This window comes from Channa argus, chromosome 16, assembly GCF_033026475.1.
Source record: "Channa argus isolate prfri chromosome 16, Channa argus male v1.0, whole genome shotgun sequence".
Lineage (NCBI taxonomy): Eukaryota > Metazoa > Chordata > Actinopteri > Anabantiformes > Channidae > Channa > Channa argus.
The window spans coordinates 7670039-7686800 of NC_090212.1; the positions used below are offsets into that span (position 1 = coordinate 7670039).

Below are 16762 nucleotides of genomic sequence, written 5' to 3' on the forward strand. Positions count from 1 at the left end.
GGTTATGAACTATAAACTGTACGGTGTTTATTGTGCAATTTGTCATTATAATACTATAACTATATTATAATTGCCACTACTGGGTGTACAAAGCAACAGGAATACTGCACTTAAATACTGTATGTACAGCATTTTAAATTAACCTCATTGATTGATTGGTGTATTTGATAAAATCTAATCAACAAGACAGATTTCCCTCACTTATGCAATAAATCCCATTTTGAACATTTGTCTGCAAAACCTGTCGTCAATATGAGTTCATTAGCTGAACAGAGCACATTTTGCCTTCTGTAACACTGAGTCCAAAAACAATATTGCACGTCTATGTGAAAGCTCCCATTAGGAGATGTACCTCCATAAATAATCTCTGTTTATCCTAAGGGTGCATCTCCTTGGTGACAAGCTCATTGCCAACATGATTGCTCTCTCATCCACATTGACGGGAGTGAATATTATTAAGTGTCATTAGATTCAATGGACCTGATTTATGACGTTAGACTTCACTGTCATTCTGAGTACGATATGACCCAATCACAACCTCCGGAAACTTCTGCAGAAATGGAGATGAATGACTTTTGCAGATGCTAGAAGAGAGATTACATTTTGTTCCTTTCAATTTAATATTGCTCTTCGCAATGAGATGACAAGGCAACGAAAGATCGATGGTCTGCAAAGACATAAATCTCGCTCTCCCCCACATACACCTTTTTGCATAGAAAGCGCTTTTTCAACTCATGTTAAACTTTTAATACTTTCTCTGCATTCTCAGCATAGACAGCTCTCTAAGATAGAAGTTGTGTGACATCATGACCAATGGATGTCTCTGATTGATTGCCTGTTTATGTAGCCTGACCCAACAGGCCCTGGTTGGGCCCAGGGTCATTCACGATGCCCTTAGTGTGTGCTGTCATTCTCTGTGAAAACACATTCGGAACCTCAACACTATTAAAACATGATCATTTACAAAAAATGAAAACATACAGGAATCAATTGACCATTTTTAAATTCTTCTCTGCATAGCAAAAGGTAAAAGATTCTGCAACTCTCCTAAAATGCTCCAAGTAGTGGAATATTATGTGACATCACATCCTCTGACAAGAACAGCGCTTGTTTTTATTAAGAACAGCAGACTTATTATTACATAAATAACACGTTAGGTATACGAGCCTGAAGTATTTTCTGTTTGTGATGCCATGACTTTATATGGGCTTTAAATCTTACCTAAGCTGTGAAAGCATCACTATTATGATAACAAGCCTGCCATCTAGTGTGTCAATTGAGCACTGCACCATAAAACTTTGTGAAGGCAAGATTAATGCCAAGAACAATAAAAAAATGCAATAGATATTTTATATGGGAACTTTTCTCTATGATACTACTTTATCTTTGCAGCTGTAAATGGTCTGCACTTATATAGTGCTTTTTCTACCTATTGGCACTCAAAGCGTTTTACACTGCTTCTTATTCACCCATTCACACTCAAAATCACACACACACTCATACACCTATGGGGAAGCTACTATGCAGCTGTCCAACGCTCATCGGGGGCAACTAAGTTGGGGTTCAGTGTCTTGCTCAAGGACACTTCGACATTAGACCGGAGGAACCAGGGATCGAACAAACAACTGCGAGATTGGTTGGCGACCGCTCTACCTTTCTGCACTGTAGTTGTTTAATATCCATATTGTTTATGTATGAGAATGTGTTCCCTCTTTTCTCAAGCTCCTTAAACACTAATACTGTAGTGTGCAGAGAACATGCTTATGTAAGGTCCTAAACCAGCAACACGGGAGCAATGTGGAGTCTAGAAAAAAGAAAGAAAGTACAGTATGTGGTCATGTACAGTATGTTCAAAATTTTGGGATGAAAGAAAAAAGGCTTCACTGTAATTTTATAGCTGTTTTATGGAAATGTACTGCTGTGAACCAACTTTATTAAAGAACTCACTTCATTTGGAAGTAGGGAATAAAGAAAGGGAATCAATTTTGGCACATCTTCCCACAGGCTGTAACTATTTATTACGCTTCTCCCAAAACCGAACATTAAAAAGTGTAAATGTGAATAATAGTGCACGAAGTATGAATTTGCTTTTTGTGCAACAACTGGCATCCTCAGCTTCATTCCATCTGTGTTTTTTCTTATGAACAAAAAGCTTTATAGCCCCTACAGGGGAATTGCTTTGCCCAATGACTTATAAAAACATCTAACACATAAAAACCAGACATCCATTGCTATTAAATCACAAAACATCCAAGACAGTATTTCTTTTAAAGCCATACGAGTAGAATGTGGCTTACCTCCAAAGAGATCAAAGGTCACATTCAGCGCCGGGGGCTGGAAGAGATTCAGTAACTTAATGGACACTTCAACAGGGCAGATGTCTATACATAACCAGATTCACTGTTACGTAACAGTGTAACATTTATTTTTCTCTGGGGTAAGAGTAAGTCGTAGCCTTATTTACAGCCTATACTCTATGCAAAAGAGAAACCTTTGTAAAATATATGGAATTAAGGGCCAGTTATGGTAGTTCAGTGTTTCCTTCAAAGTAAAATGTTGCCAATATGAGATCAATTAGTAAAAAAATAAAAATTAAAAATTAAAAACATGTTCATGTGCATGGCGTCAAACCTGGATCCTCTGATTCACAGGTCAGGGACATGGCAAAGGGCTAAGGTATTATCTCACCCCAAACGATCCTAACAGGACAGTTTCTTTGTTGGTGCCATATGTCAAACTCTGAGGTCTGTATCATACAAACAGACATATATCAGAAGAACGTGAATCCAATGTGGCCTCAACTACACATGTGCAGCTGAAAAATGAATCTGGTTGATTTGTTGTGCTTAAAACTACACATTAAATATTTATTGAACATTTGATTCCAGTCAGAAAACAAAATAGATCCAGTGGATCTCAATGCAAATACACACTAAAACTATGTCTCTTAGATTTTTTGTTTCATTAGTTTGTTTTCCCATTTAACTAGACAACAATAAAAAAGGCAGAAATTCCAAGAAATAGGAAACTTAAGCTGTAGGTGGCACTGTTTGTGGAGTGAGATGATACGATGGCAATTCCCGGCCTACAGCGATCACAGTTTTCACCACAGAAGGAGCAGGAATCCATATTGCGCAGAACATCTAAGTTGTATGTCCTTGTTGCTCTCCTCACTGTGAGACAAAAGCATGAGTTTAAGATCATCTAAGTCACATTCAGTATAACAGCTATATATATTTTTTTATAGAACAATTACAGTGCATGACATAAACCTACATACTGTAAACTTAAAGCAGCATTAGAAGATTACTTAAAATTTTACTCACTAGGTTCATAGTAGTCATAAACCTGCACCACAGCATCCTCCACACGTGCAACTTTGTAATTTCTGATAACTGGAAAGTCGATGCAAACCTCTGACTTTTCAAGCTGCAAATAACACAACAAATGGGATCATGATAGTACGCACAGTACACCTAGATACTTATCTTTTTTCTCGTAAACTGATTCTAAGCCAAGAATCATCATATACTGATCATATGAATGTGTACAAATATCTGATGTAGGACATGATTCCCAATGAAATACATTATGTGCACTTTCAATTCACAATACTGTATCAGATGACAACGTCTGATAAAAAAAAAAACTTCTATTACAGCAGTAAGTTGCCACTGGATAATAGTATTTAAGATATAATATACATATATATATATAAATGCAGAAGCCAAGTACAGTACACTTGTACACTTGACACAAAGTTAGCCACCTGTGGGTGAATTGTAATTCACCAATACATCAGGTGAAAATGTATTTTCTTTTTGATCACCAGGATATTTACGAAGATAAAGTATAAACAGTATAGTTATATATTGTGTACTGGCTTGACATAAAGTAGCTAGTAGTACCCCTGGGGTCTCTGGACTTTCAAACTTAATTCTCTCATATGACAATTTAACACGCCCAGTAAGATCTAAAGTCACAGTGGATCCCAAATCATCTTTCATGTTTGACCCTGAAGTGATTAAATTCTTACTGAATCCAGATACAAGATGACTTTCTCAGGAAGTATTTCCACCTTCCGGATAAGTTCTGTTGGGGCAGCAGCGCTGGGAGAGAGACTGAATCCACTGAGCATGCCCACATCCAATATGACCATACCTGTATAAGGTATCCCTTTATTGTCCTTTAAACTAGAGAAGGCAAAAGCAAGAGGTCAGGACCCTGGTGTTACGTAGCATGTAGCAAAACGTCATAAAGATAAAAAATTCAATTAATAACTTGTTTAAATATACCTTGTGCAGACAGACAACATCATTTGATCGTGGTTCCCCTTATCAACAACACTAACATTTAATGCAAAGGTCTCTTTGTCTGTGTTGTGGTTCTGGGAAAATGCTCTGCTCTCCAAGTTGTAAAAGACATTCATCTACGTGGATTCATGCCGATGTTTGAGAACAGAAAAAAAGAGAATGGCTTGTAATACTGAACACAGTCAAAGGATTAACCTTATGCCAGAAACTTCCTGAGTGATTTTATCGGGACAGACTAAATGCAGATAGCAGTTGCAGCTACAGTATGCGTTCCAGATGTTCGTTGCTGACAGTCTATTATCATAACACTACTTATCATGCACAGCTGCTGCATTCATTTTATTCTGCTTATGCTCTGGTGGTCAAATTATACTTCATGGTGAGCTAATACATTGGAGGCTAACCAGCAAAACAAGAACAATAAAGTTGTGTGCAATACCTGAAACATGGCAAATCCTCTTCCCTCCATGTATATATTGACGTCTAGATCTTTGTCAGCATTGATCTTGAAACCATAAAGTCAAAGTAGAAAGAAAATCCAGATTTGCAATGTCACAGTGAATATAGCATCGAATAAAAATATTTAAAGATACACATTAAGCATCAATTATGGGATTCACAGATTTGTTACCTCTTGCCTTTGATACATCCGGTAAGTAGTGGAGTTTATACTGAACAGAGATACTAAATTAGATCCCGGAGAAGTTATATTAAGCCTGAGGTCAATGGCATTGGCGCCACTGAACGCAGCATAGTAAGCCAGAGCCTGGAGGGCAACCACTGTGTCCTGAGGATTAAAATGGATACAGGTAAAAATGTCTGTAGCTGTAAAATTTGACTAGCACAGCCGGGGAATGGTTGTACAATATGATATATTCTTACTTTATTTTCACTTAAATAAAAATCTGATATTCATAAAGTTGTCTGTCTGTTCGTCTAACCTGTGTTGTGGTGTAGCCTCCTAGATGATTTCTCTGATTGCTTAACCACTTCAAGAGTGCAATGCCTTCGACTAAGCTGCCACGCCTGAAAAGAACCAGCAGTACATAAGAGACCATCTCAATCTGTGCTGAGTGCACATCCCACTCATTTGACTCCAGGCCGGCAGAGGACCTCCACATCATTTCCCCATCTATGGAACAAAATGACAGACTCTGAAATAACAGAACATTTGGATTCTGTGTGAATTATAGTGGAAATACAAATCCTATCTTTCATTGAGGCATGATAATTGATGTGTGTCCTTGCACGTTACTCGACATCAGACCTGTACTGAATTACCTCTGTGGTCAGCTCTTCTGTTGAGCTCAGCGAGGGCAAATTCGGCCAAGGGACTATTGGCCAGAGTTAAAGCATATGTCACCAGACAGAGACTGTAGTTACTGACAACTCCACTGGACACTTTGCTCTCAAGGTAGCTCAGGGCCAGAGACACATTGCCTTGGTATGTGCCCTTCACACAGAGAAATCAAACGAAAAAAATCATTAGTGTCAATTGAATTTATATCCATTGTTTTTGCTGTTAACAGAGCATTGAAAGTTTTCTAAATGTAATAGGTAACCTTTCCCTCTCTACTGACACACGCGCACACATCCTCTTGACATACCACATAGGTCCCGTCCTCCAGCAGTGCAATCAGCACATAGGCAGTAAGTGCTACTGGGCCATTGTCCAGTCCTCCCTGCATCTCAGTGTGAATCAGCCTGCCCACTTCACTGAACTCACCCTGAGGCCCCTGACGTTTCAGGAGCCAGGTCATGGCCCCGGTCAGCACATTCTCGTCTACTTGAATGTAATTCTGAGCCTGGATGAAGCACCGCAGCACAAAGGCTGTCAGCCTGCAATCACAGAAAGAGCACAAGGAACATCAGCGTCAGACACTGCATTTTTGTAGATCATCGTGGATCAATGTAATACACAAGGACACATAATTGACGAAGACCAGTAGCCACTTTAAAATTAACTGCTACAATGAAAGGATAGTGTGAAATAAACCTTGCTATTCAGAAGTTTATTTCCCCTTTGTTCTAAAATGTTAACACTGTTCTTGGTATTACTCCTACTACTACTGATTATTAAAGCAATGTTTAATAGCAGGTCAACGCTTCTGTATGCAAGACCTTTTACTATTATGGTGATGACCTACCACGTGCTCCCAGAGGTGTCGCTGGCTCCAAAAGCACTGAAAGAACCATCGTCTCGTTGGTAGGACAGTTGCTTTACATATCCTAATGGCAGATAGACAGAACTTGACATGGTGACACATTCTTAAAATCGCTACATGCAACTTAGAAACTAGAAATCTAGAAATCATACTTTATACAGTATAAATAGTACAGTAGTTGTGTTTCACTTCTATAGTAAAAGTCATTATGGGATATTGCAGTGAGTCATGTAAAAGCTGTTTACCCTCCCTCATAAAGTTCAGAGCCCAGGTTCTGATCTCCTGATTGTCCAGGGTTGACTTGTCCAGGTACTGGAGAACATAAATACTTGGAGCAATGTGGATCATGTTCTGCTCCCCACAGCCAAGAGGCATTTCAACCAGAGATTCCAAGTTGTTGATAGACAACCCCAAAATATCACCTGTAAAGTGACACAGGAGGGAAAGAAGAAGGGTTTCACTGAACAATGTGTTCAGTAAACGTTCCAGACCAGACAGAAACTATGGACGACTGACTGGTTCATATGTGGCGATGCCAATTTGAATGATTAGAAAGACTTATACGTCTACAATGCATAGGACATTATGTAAATGTATAACTCAATTAGAGCACTAGAGCTGACAGAAGAGGAAAAAATGTTAGAAAACCACTCCACCCATGTACTGAGGCTCCATTCTCTTTTCTTCACTGTTTACAGTTCAGTTATAAATATTACTAAGGAACCTGAAATTACTGGGCTGGGGCTTCAAGAAGCAATAGTTTTAAATGACAATTAATTTCAAGAAAACTTGCTAATGTAGCACCTACTGATGCAGTTGCCAAAGAAAACCAACCAACTTACCAGATATGGAAGAATAGAGGAAACTATAAAACAGCATCACAAGCAGAAAAGCTAAATTAGAGACACAAACTCCATCCTACACATTTGCTTTGTGTGTAATAAAGCTGACTATCACAACAAACACAGAAACCGCACATTTGGCTCTGGCTGAGGAAAATCCTAAAGCTTGCCTCTCTACCGTGACAAATGCCCTGCACAGAAATGATGCCATGCCAAAAAGTCTGACAGCTGTTCATAATCTACCCACCACGAACCATAAACATTCCTAAATGTTTTCAGGAGTTTTATGCGCTTTTACCCAAGCTCATCATCTAAAGACAAAGGAAAATGTGAGCACAAAATACACATGCCTACTGTAACTGACTGAAAGGAAACACAAACTGCACTCAGATGGAACTGGCACAACAGGGAAGACAAATAGTAGACGTACCAACCAATGCTGCGTGGGCCCTCTGGCTACCCGGAACCAAATTTGGTGGAAATGAGAAGGAGATGGAAACGGAATTGCTGTGCTTCTCCATTTCCAGCTCCAGGAACATAGTCTTTGAGAAGAACTGTTCAACTCCCCCAGGCTTCAGGAACAGGAAGTGTTTCACTGTTACAGGATTAACTGCTGCCACATAGCATGTTGCTTTTTGTTCTGGATCTACAAGTCTAAATCCACTGGTTATACAACAAGTTAATGCAAAGTAGAAACCTCTTTGTCTCAAACACAGAGTACTCACTACTCTAAGTTAAATGTAAAGATATTTTTTTATATTTCTGAAACACCATACCTTCACGAGCACTCGCCAAACCAGGCGGTCTGAAGCCTCTGCAGATACAGCATCCACAGTTATTTCTATTTCGCCCAGAGCTACTGGCCTTATAGGGAACAGGGCTGAACCAGAGACGTGACTCCTCAGGTTAAGTTTTTGGGCATGTTTCACAGAGACATTCTCCCTGTTTTCCAGAACAAACTTAAAGGCCTTGTTCTGTGTGAGTAGCACAATGACCTATGGAGAGAAACATACAGGAAATAAATCTTTCTGTGTGCCTCACAAGACATCGACAGATGCATATTATTTCAAGATACTTTAACTGTAAATCTTCCAGGGAGGATTTATTTTGACTGAAATAATAGTGACAGGTCTAACAAGTTATCACTCACAATTTAGCCTGGATGTACCACAAATGAAATCCTGCATAGTGTACCTCTAGCTCCTGCTCTAGATGGTTGATAATGTTCACTTCAAGCACAATCTCCTCTCCTCTTATGAGGTATGATGGGACATTCAGAGACAAGGAGAAATCTTTGGACACAGTAAGCTGTGAATGAGAAGACAATAAAAAACCTGCCAATAGAAAAATATCCAATTGCATTTAATTATCTAAGAGACATATCAATGGCATAAAGTTCCACATACTGTACAGTATTAAGTAAAGTATTTTGTTACCTTTTGTGGCACCTGAGTGAAGCCCAAACCCAGGTTGTCTGACATTACTAGTGCAACAGCTCTTAAAGAAGTAACACCATCTGGTACTGTTATTTTACCACTCATCCATTTTGCATCACTAAACAAAGCAACATAAAATAAAACTATGCAATGGGCTAAGTACTGATCACTTATTTTAATATCATAATTCCGGTACATTTTAAGAACTCACCTAACATTAGTATCCAACCACAATAAAGAGTCATTAAAATTCATCCAGTGGCTCCAATATGTCTCTTTATTTTGGGTTTTTGAAAACCCTAAAATAGAAAAAAATAAGGACAAACAGGCTGTATATAAATATTAAAAAGGAAGGAATCAGGTATTGTTAAAAATGATGAGACAATAATGACTACAAGAGGGCACCATGAATAAAAAGTCGGTGCTGTATATAGAAGAACAACACTGCCTAACTGTCTCATCATCATCATCATCATACCATTTTTAGCTCCATCGGGCTGATTTTCTTTATACAGTCCGGCATTGGTCAGAGTCTTTAAACTACAGTGCTGTGGCATGAAAAATAAAAAAGAACAATAAGTGTGTTATTGTAGTTGCTAGAAGTACAGAGAGAAATGATGCATCATTATCCCACATATATGTCAGATCGTTTAAGTTAAATTATAGTATAACGTTAAAATCTCAAACGTGGAGAGGATATATTCTAGTAATACATGTCACAAGGGAGTCAATTTAAGACAAAACAGTGGTGAAGCTTTGTTTCCTCCATCTTGCATCCACCAATAACCCTCAGGTCATGCACCCAATACAATAGAGTCTTCCTAACAAAGCAGACGGATGTGTTACATCCAGAACAACCAGTTCAGTGGACACAGTCTTAATACAGTATCTAACAGGGAAACGTGTGTATCGAAAGATTTTCCAAAGGATTAAGGTTACAAGAACGTTGCAATGAAGTAATTCTGACACTGTCAGGTGACTTTGTGGATGAGGTTTAAGTTTCAGCAGATTATATTTTTCTCCTGTTGTCTGAGCACACAATACTCACTCAAAGCTGCAGAGCACAATGGGCGGATAATGAAATGGTCCTCTTGGTCCTCTTTGCTTTCATTCTAGTGGCTTTTGTTTTTGGAAGTTCTCTGTCTCCCATGTGTTTGTGTTTCATTTTATTTTTAAGAGTTTTAATGGTCATTGTGCATATGTTTGAGCCGAGCTCCTATAAACTATATGAACAGTAACTTCAGAGACTCTAACTCATACCCCCCTGACCTCCTGGGCCTGACCCCAACAGGTTATTCATTAATCCATATCTGCAGATCCTACAGTAAGCTTTCTTCATTCAAGTGACACTTAATCCCAATCAGACACAGAAAACTAATGAATGTATTTAGCTGAAAGAACAAAGATCTGAAAAAAAAAAAAAAAGTTTGCTTTAGTTTGTTTGTGGTCTTTGTCATACCTGTTCGACTTGTAAGTCCTGGTCATCCTCCAAAGTCTCATCATCCATCCCCATTATTACGATTCCAACCTGGGACCTAGGTTCAGGCATAGTGACACTGAGTGATACTTGCTCACCAGGCTGAGCCTCATTACTGCTCCAGCTTAGAGAAACCTGAGAAAACCAAACACACAGAGACAATTATAGGTGTATCCTGCAACGCTTTAACTGATATAATGGAGTGATAGAGCAAAAATTAAGAGTACATAGTTTGAATGGTTGATGAATATGCGCGCTGTGTCACTGGTAACCTCTCCGTTAGAAAGGATGCAGTAAACAGTGATGCAGCTCTCAGGAGACCATGACAATGATGGAGTCAGGGAAAAAGACAGGGAATTTTTGGTTCCAGTGTCCACCACTTCACCTCTAGAGCTCACCTGGAAGCACAACAACACAAAAAGAATCCTTTATTTCCATCTGACAACTAAGTATTTAAAGGAGCAATGAGAACAATGAGGCCCATCATTTTCTATTATGATCTGCAGTGTGCAATATTTTAGCATAGTTATAAGAAATTAAATCAAATTCATATCCAAAAGTTAAAAAATAGTTCTGCATCAGTCTCTGCAGGCTAGTGACTGATATCGTGGTTGAATCATGAGATAGATCAATTCTAATGCAACAATATTAGACATTTCAGATCCATTAAAGAATCAATTTTCAAAATATAGTAGGTTGATGTGAAAAAGCATTTAGATCCAAATGTAGAAATATCAAAAGAGAACCACTATTTTATGTACATAATTGTTTAGAGATTTTACAGACTTTGTGGACACATAAAGGCTCATTATTTCAATGTTTACCAAGTTAGAAACTATGTTTGATCTGACTATTTTAGACTGAAACAAGGAAAGCAAGATATTTTCTTATATTCATAGCTTTAAAAAAGTCCAATCTGTAGAAATGCACTTACTTGCAAATCAGAAATAGCTAAAAGTGAAACCAAACGGATGCAGTCAACTTTTGCTTTATTCATTTTTTTTAGGAAACTATATTGTCATGTGATTTCTACAAGATTTACAGTAATATTTCTCTAAGATTCTATGTGTAGAAATACAATTTGCCATTCATTCAGAAAAGAAAATGCCAGGTTATCTTATTTGCATACAGACTTTATTGACCAAACATACATTACCACAAAGTGAAGTGCAGTTGGTTGAAAGGTGCTCTCCACATTTATATGGACAGGAAATCCAATCTGAAAGTTAGAAATATATCACATATAATTAATATATTACATAAGAAACCGGTATAGCTAACATAATTAATGCAACAATTTAGACAAGGGGTCATATGCACACATTTTAATTTAGAACCGAGCGACAAAATACATTACCTGTCCATACAATGTATTGCTTGGGGAGATCTGAATGTATGAGCCACTGGGAGAGGAGTAGTTGTTGTAGACTGTCAGAGTCTCCTCACTGGACTGAAATCTGGCCTGAAAATGAACACGTAGACTACAATGATGTTTGCTCCATGACTGATATTGATTTTTACTTGGTGCTCACGTTTTTGTCAGACAATAAGAAACGCAAACCTCACAGGGTCACATTTGTTTCAGAATAATAGGATGTTTGCTTACACCTAAGTTTACAGATCCTTTGGTCGTTTCTGTTACTACCAAACATGTAATCGCACATTACTGAAACTACTCATCTTACACAAAATGAAACTGCTGAATGTCACTTTTGCTGGAGGACATAAATTCCAGCTGATGTAAACCAAATAAACCTCACCCGAATAAAAACTGTCTCTATTTGATCCCGTAATTTAAACTTAATGTGGACTTTCCCATCCTCAGGCACTTGAAGTGTCAGAGTTGTAGAGGAATTCAAGGTGGATGGTCTCTGAGTGACCTCAACCACAGCCGAATGCATTAGATCCCCTGAGGCCAGAGGCTTTCTGTCATACCTGGAGATCCTGAGCTGTGGAAAAGACACAAGAAAAGAAATTATGAACTGGAAAAAACTGCTTAAAATAACTGTAAAATAAATAGAATGATAGTAATTCACTTACTTTTGTAGAGAAGTATAAGGACGGTTTGAGCGTAGTCGGAAAGTCTTTGAATTTAAGCTGGAATATTTTTTGTCTAAGCTGAACTACAACCGTTTTGTTCACATTATAACCTTGACGAGAGAACAAAAAATAAATTGTATAAAGAAGCAACTGAAATGCATGTTATGCATGGATTTTGAATTTTACATTTATACATAAACAAATACTGTTTTAAAGATCATTTCACCTGTAGAGTTTTGCGTAACAGAGACTGCAACATTGAAATGGCCATTGCTGCTATTTCCCAATGAACTGTATAGAGGTTGAAGCTGATCTTTGCTGAAGAAAAACTGTGTTGACCCATAGATCTGGAAAATGGTGGTTAAAGGTTGAACACATATAATTAACTATGCAGATACATTAACTGTAAAAGCACCAACTGACTACTACTAGTGTCTAAACCACATGATTAGCGAAACCTCACCTCTTTGGTTTGTTTTAAAATGACTGAAGAGGCTGCATTATTATTATCAGGTGCCCGAGTGACCGAGACAGTTAAGGTTGCCAGTACAGGTTTTCCACTGGGGTAACTAAGGAAAAACCCCAAATCACTTTTTAAAAGCATTTAGCAAGTAGAGTGCTTATTTTAGATTTTTGACAATGAATCATGGTTGGTTTAGTTTGGATTTTTGAGCACTGATCAACAGTGAAAGTTATAACAAATCTCTACAAACTCATTTAAATTAATATGACATATAAAGAAAAAAGATGATTTTAAAAGTATGTGTAGATAGGTTTTGGACAGCACATCCCCACAGCATGATGCTGCTACACCCATGCTTTACAGTCAGGGTTGTGTCTTTCTTATGATGTACTGTGTTGTGCCAAACATCGATTATGGCGATTGGATTGTTCAGTAACATAGAAGTTTTTTTGAGTGCATCTGAATAAATGATTTTCAATAATCATTTTGGAGAGTTGTCTGAAACTTCTTTTGTCTTTGGCCAGAATACTGATTCAGCAGTAATTGCACCTTTTAGATACAGGTGTATTTATACGACGGCGACTTAAAACACACTACACACAGGTGATCTCAATTTACTGTACGTAACTATGAGACAAGTAAGTTAGCCACTTTAAAAGGGGTAAATACTATCTTTTTCATTTTTATATTTTCTGTTAACTTAAATAATGTAATCAACCATGATTTAATGTTGTTAGAATATTTGCAGGATATACTTTTTAATGGACACTGTACAGTATGTGTATGTAAATTTACTGATGTGAACTAGCCAGTTGAACTTACAGCGCTCTCACTGAGCCTGAAATGTCATGGCCAACAAGAACCTGTGAAGTTGTCTTGACCAGCACTACAAAGGGTAGATGCTCTGCAAAAAAATGTAGGAAAGGCAGGAATTAAAGAATGAGTTAACTTTTCCCCCCAAGTTTGTCTAAAATAATAAGGTGCCCATGTGAACACTGAAACAGATTTGTTTGCTGCAATCATTAGTCCTGTTTGTGCTGGCCATTAAAAGAGGTTTTCATAAAAAACTTTCCACAGTTTGTGCAAATATGTAATTAAGTGTTCACAGTCATAGTACTGTAAAACAAAGTAATCCTTCACATACAGTGCTTCTGTGCAGAGCTGCAGTACAAAATCCAGCAACAAAGTGAAAGATTTTGACATTGCTAAGGATTGATTTGTCTAACTCTGAAGCCTAATTTATCGAAAAATGAACTGGGCAGGTCAGTGTTAGTTTTAAGGTTAAAAAGTTAACTTATTAAAATTTAAAATTTCCCAGAACATCGCAAATAATAAGCTGGATATTTTACCATAATGATCCACAGTAAATGTTTTCTTTTCAGTCACACCCTGTTGTAAAGAGAACAAAAGGTCAAATACGTGCGCGCCATTAGTGAGAGCTACATATTGGTACTGTTGAGATGGATGGAGATAGATACGTAGCTACACTGTATCTATAATATATAATATATAATGTTCAATTAACATACTTGTTTATTATTTAACAGACATGCAAAAGCAAAAAAATCCACTTAACATTTACTGTTGTTGTAATGGCCCACAGTCCAAGAGGAGATGTTTGGGATAAATTGAATTCCAGCAACACAATCCCCAGAATCCCCGTGGACTCCTGTCTGTCAACAATGTTTCCTCCAGGATCCTGCGAGCGATAAAGTAACATCAACTTGACAAAGTTCCTGTAGCTTTGTCTTTTGACCCAGAAAACCGAAACCTACCTGTACAGAGACTTCCACTATTCCTTTATATGGATGCTTATCCAACTGGACAGACACAATTCTGATTCTGACGGTATCACCTGGTTGGTAGCATGATCTGTCTGTTTGGATGAGTGTGGAAATGTTTTTCAGGTTGACGCCGAGGGTGGTGGTGTTGGTAAAAATGAGACCGTTATTGCTGTAGCCTCTCACCGTCAAGTTGAAGAGGGAATCCTGGGCTACCGAGCCAGGAATCTGAATTGATTGTATAATTACAATCATAAGACTGGTGACACAACTGTTTCATTCTATTTGTGTGTGTGGGGGGGGGTGGGGGGTGGGGGTGGAAATGCAAGTTGAATAAAGAATAAAAGACAGAGGAAAAAAAGGATAAAATACTCACAGGAGGGAGTGTGAGGACCGTGGTCAAACCTTAAAAGCAAACAAAAAAATTTTCATTTAAGCATATCAAAAGCTAAAAAAGTCAATATGCAGATCAAACCTCTGAGTATTTGCAGTGTTACCTCTTTGGAAGTTCAGTGTTTGGGTTACTCTGATGTTGCCTTGTACCAGTTCAGCAGTCACTCTGCCGGGGGAGTCAGCAATGACAATGACAGACAGCAAAGTGGGAGTCCCAGCATGCAACTCTACTGGACCTGATATCAGAAACAGTGTCCTAACAGTATAGAGTGAACAAAGGGATATTTATTATTCCAAACAAGCCAGTTGGACTATGTCAATTGATTTAAATTAATTCATGGGTAGTTTTAAAAAAAATCATTGTGACTTCATTTACAAATGTTTGCACCACTTACCTTGATGAATCCTGAGTCAAACCGGGCACCGCAAAACACAATCCCAAATGCATAAGCAAGGTCCAGATCCCGTCCATTTTTCTACCACCCTCACTCCTTCAAATGTCCAACATTTGCTTCAGACTCTAAATGACGGCCACCAGTTCCACAAGCTCAATTGACCCGGACCATGTTACATAACTCCACCTACTGTCCTAACACAACACCCTTTGGTTGCTCATACACACACACACTAGCCTAAATGCCCATATTCTCACACACAGTGGATACACATTTTTAAACCTTTTGCCTAGGGGGACATGTCTCACCTGACTATTCAATTCATAGAGATGCTCCGCAGCCATACGGACAGGAAAATACATCTTTAATGTCAGACAGAATACCACACTGCATGTGATATGGGACATAAAACCTCCTGGGAATTTCATTCTTGGCCTGAAACAAAAAAAAAGAGGCTACTATTTCAATCTACATTGTTCTGTAAACATTTTGCTTCTTTATAGGTCCTTGCTTGGAAAGCAAATCCACAGTTAAGGGATCTGGTAAACAGGTTTGACATTTTAATTACTCTGTGATAACACAGTGACAGGACCACAGAGCAGCGGCATGTTAATGAGGTTTTGTCTCGGGAGAAAACAGGGATCAGTCACCCAAAATGCAGTTCATTTAACTGAAAAACATTCTATCCAAAAACAACTACTACTTGGTCACAAAGCACTCTATGGTATAACATCCAAATTTGACACAAAAATGGATGTCAAAACGTTTTTAGTAAACATAGCAGCATGGGAGGAGGATAGGTGCCAATGAGGGGCCATGATTGAACCACTATGCAACTTACACCAAGGAGCATGACACTGGCATTTCCTCATCTTTACCAGCAGGTGGTACTAGAATAAAAGGCAGCTTATCCATTTAAACCTAGACTTCTCATTTGGGTTGAATGCTTAACAAACACAGAAGATATGGGAATACTTGACTCCTTTTCAATTTACTACCGTACATTCATGCTCGTATACGACTGTGAGATGGGCTCAAAAGGACTCTAGAAATACATGAACAATTGAACGGCAAACGGTTACAAACAAGATCCATACATTACCACTCACACCATTATAAACATTTTATTTCTTTGGTTTGTTCACACTAGTTACATATAAACAAGTTTACAATAAAATATTTCTTCGGCATGGATGCCTTTGGCAGAAACATAATACATTTCCTTTCTCAGTATGGATGTACAGTTTGAGGGTGCAGCTGCAATAATGCAGTGGGTGATGTGACGTGAGGTCCTACGTCGCTACTTTAATGCACATCCCCTGAGCACCTAAAAAGCACAGTTGGTGTAACATGGAGGCACTTCAAAAGATTCTGATCACTGCCACACAGCGTCTCTATAACCTACTTACTGATCCGCAGTCTTACAATGAGTTCTTAAAAGGACTACAGCAGTCCTT

The 16762-nt window shown here is 38.2% G+C and overlaps 1 protein-coding gene across 1 annotated transcript; it reads right to left on the reverse strand.

The window, feature by feature from the left end:
• Positions 1-2832: 2832 nt before the first annotated feature.
• Positions 2833-16267, reverse strand: cd109 (CD109 molecule). The gene is made up of 32 exons (XM_067480081.1): positions 15306-16267; positions 15015-15166; positions 14894-14922; positions 14512-14745; positions 14313-14435; positions 14086-14125; positions 13559-13640; positions 12737-12842; positions 12500-12620; positions 12274-12383; positions 11994-12182; positions 11591-11695; positions 11390-11452; positions 10461-10631; positions 10216-10368; positions 9235-9304; positions 8968-9055; positions 8757-8874; positions 8515-8628; positions 8097-8315; positions 7751-7892; positions 6724-6900; positions 6461-6542; positions 5921-6152; positions 5595-5766; positions 5255-5445; positions 4945-5100; positions 4753-4818; positions 4296-4429; positions 4037-4193; positions 3327-3429; positions 2833-3173 (listed from the first exon to the last, which is right to left on the reverse strand). Exons 1-32 carry the CDS (start codon positions 15380-15382, stop codon positions 2986-2988), a joined length of 4164 nt encoding a protein of 1387 aa, XP_067336182.1. The 5' UTR covers positions 15383-16267; the 3' UTR covers positions 2833-2985.
• Between the last annotated feature and the right edge of the window lie 495 nt (positions 16268-16762).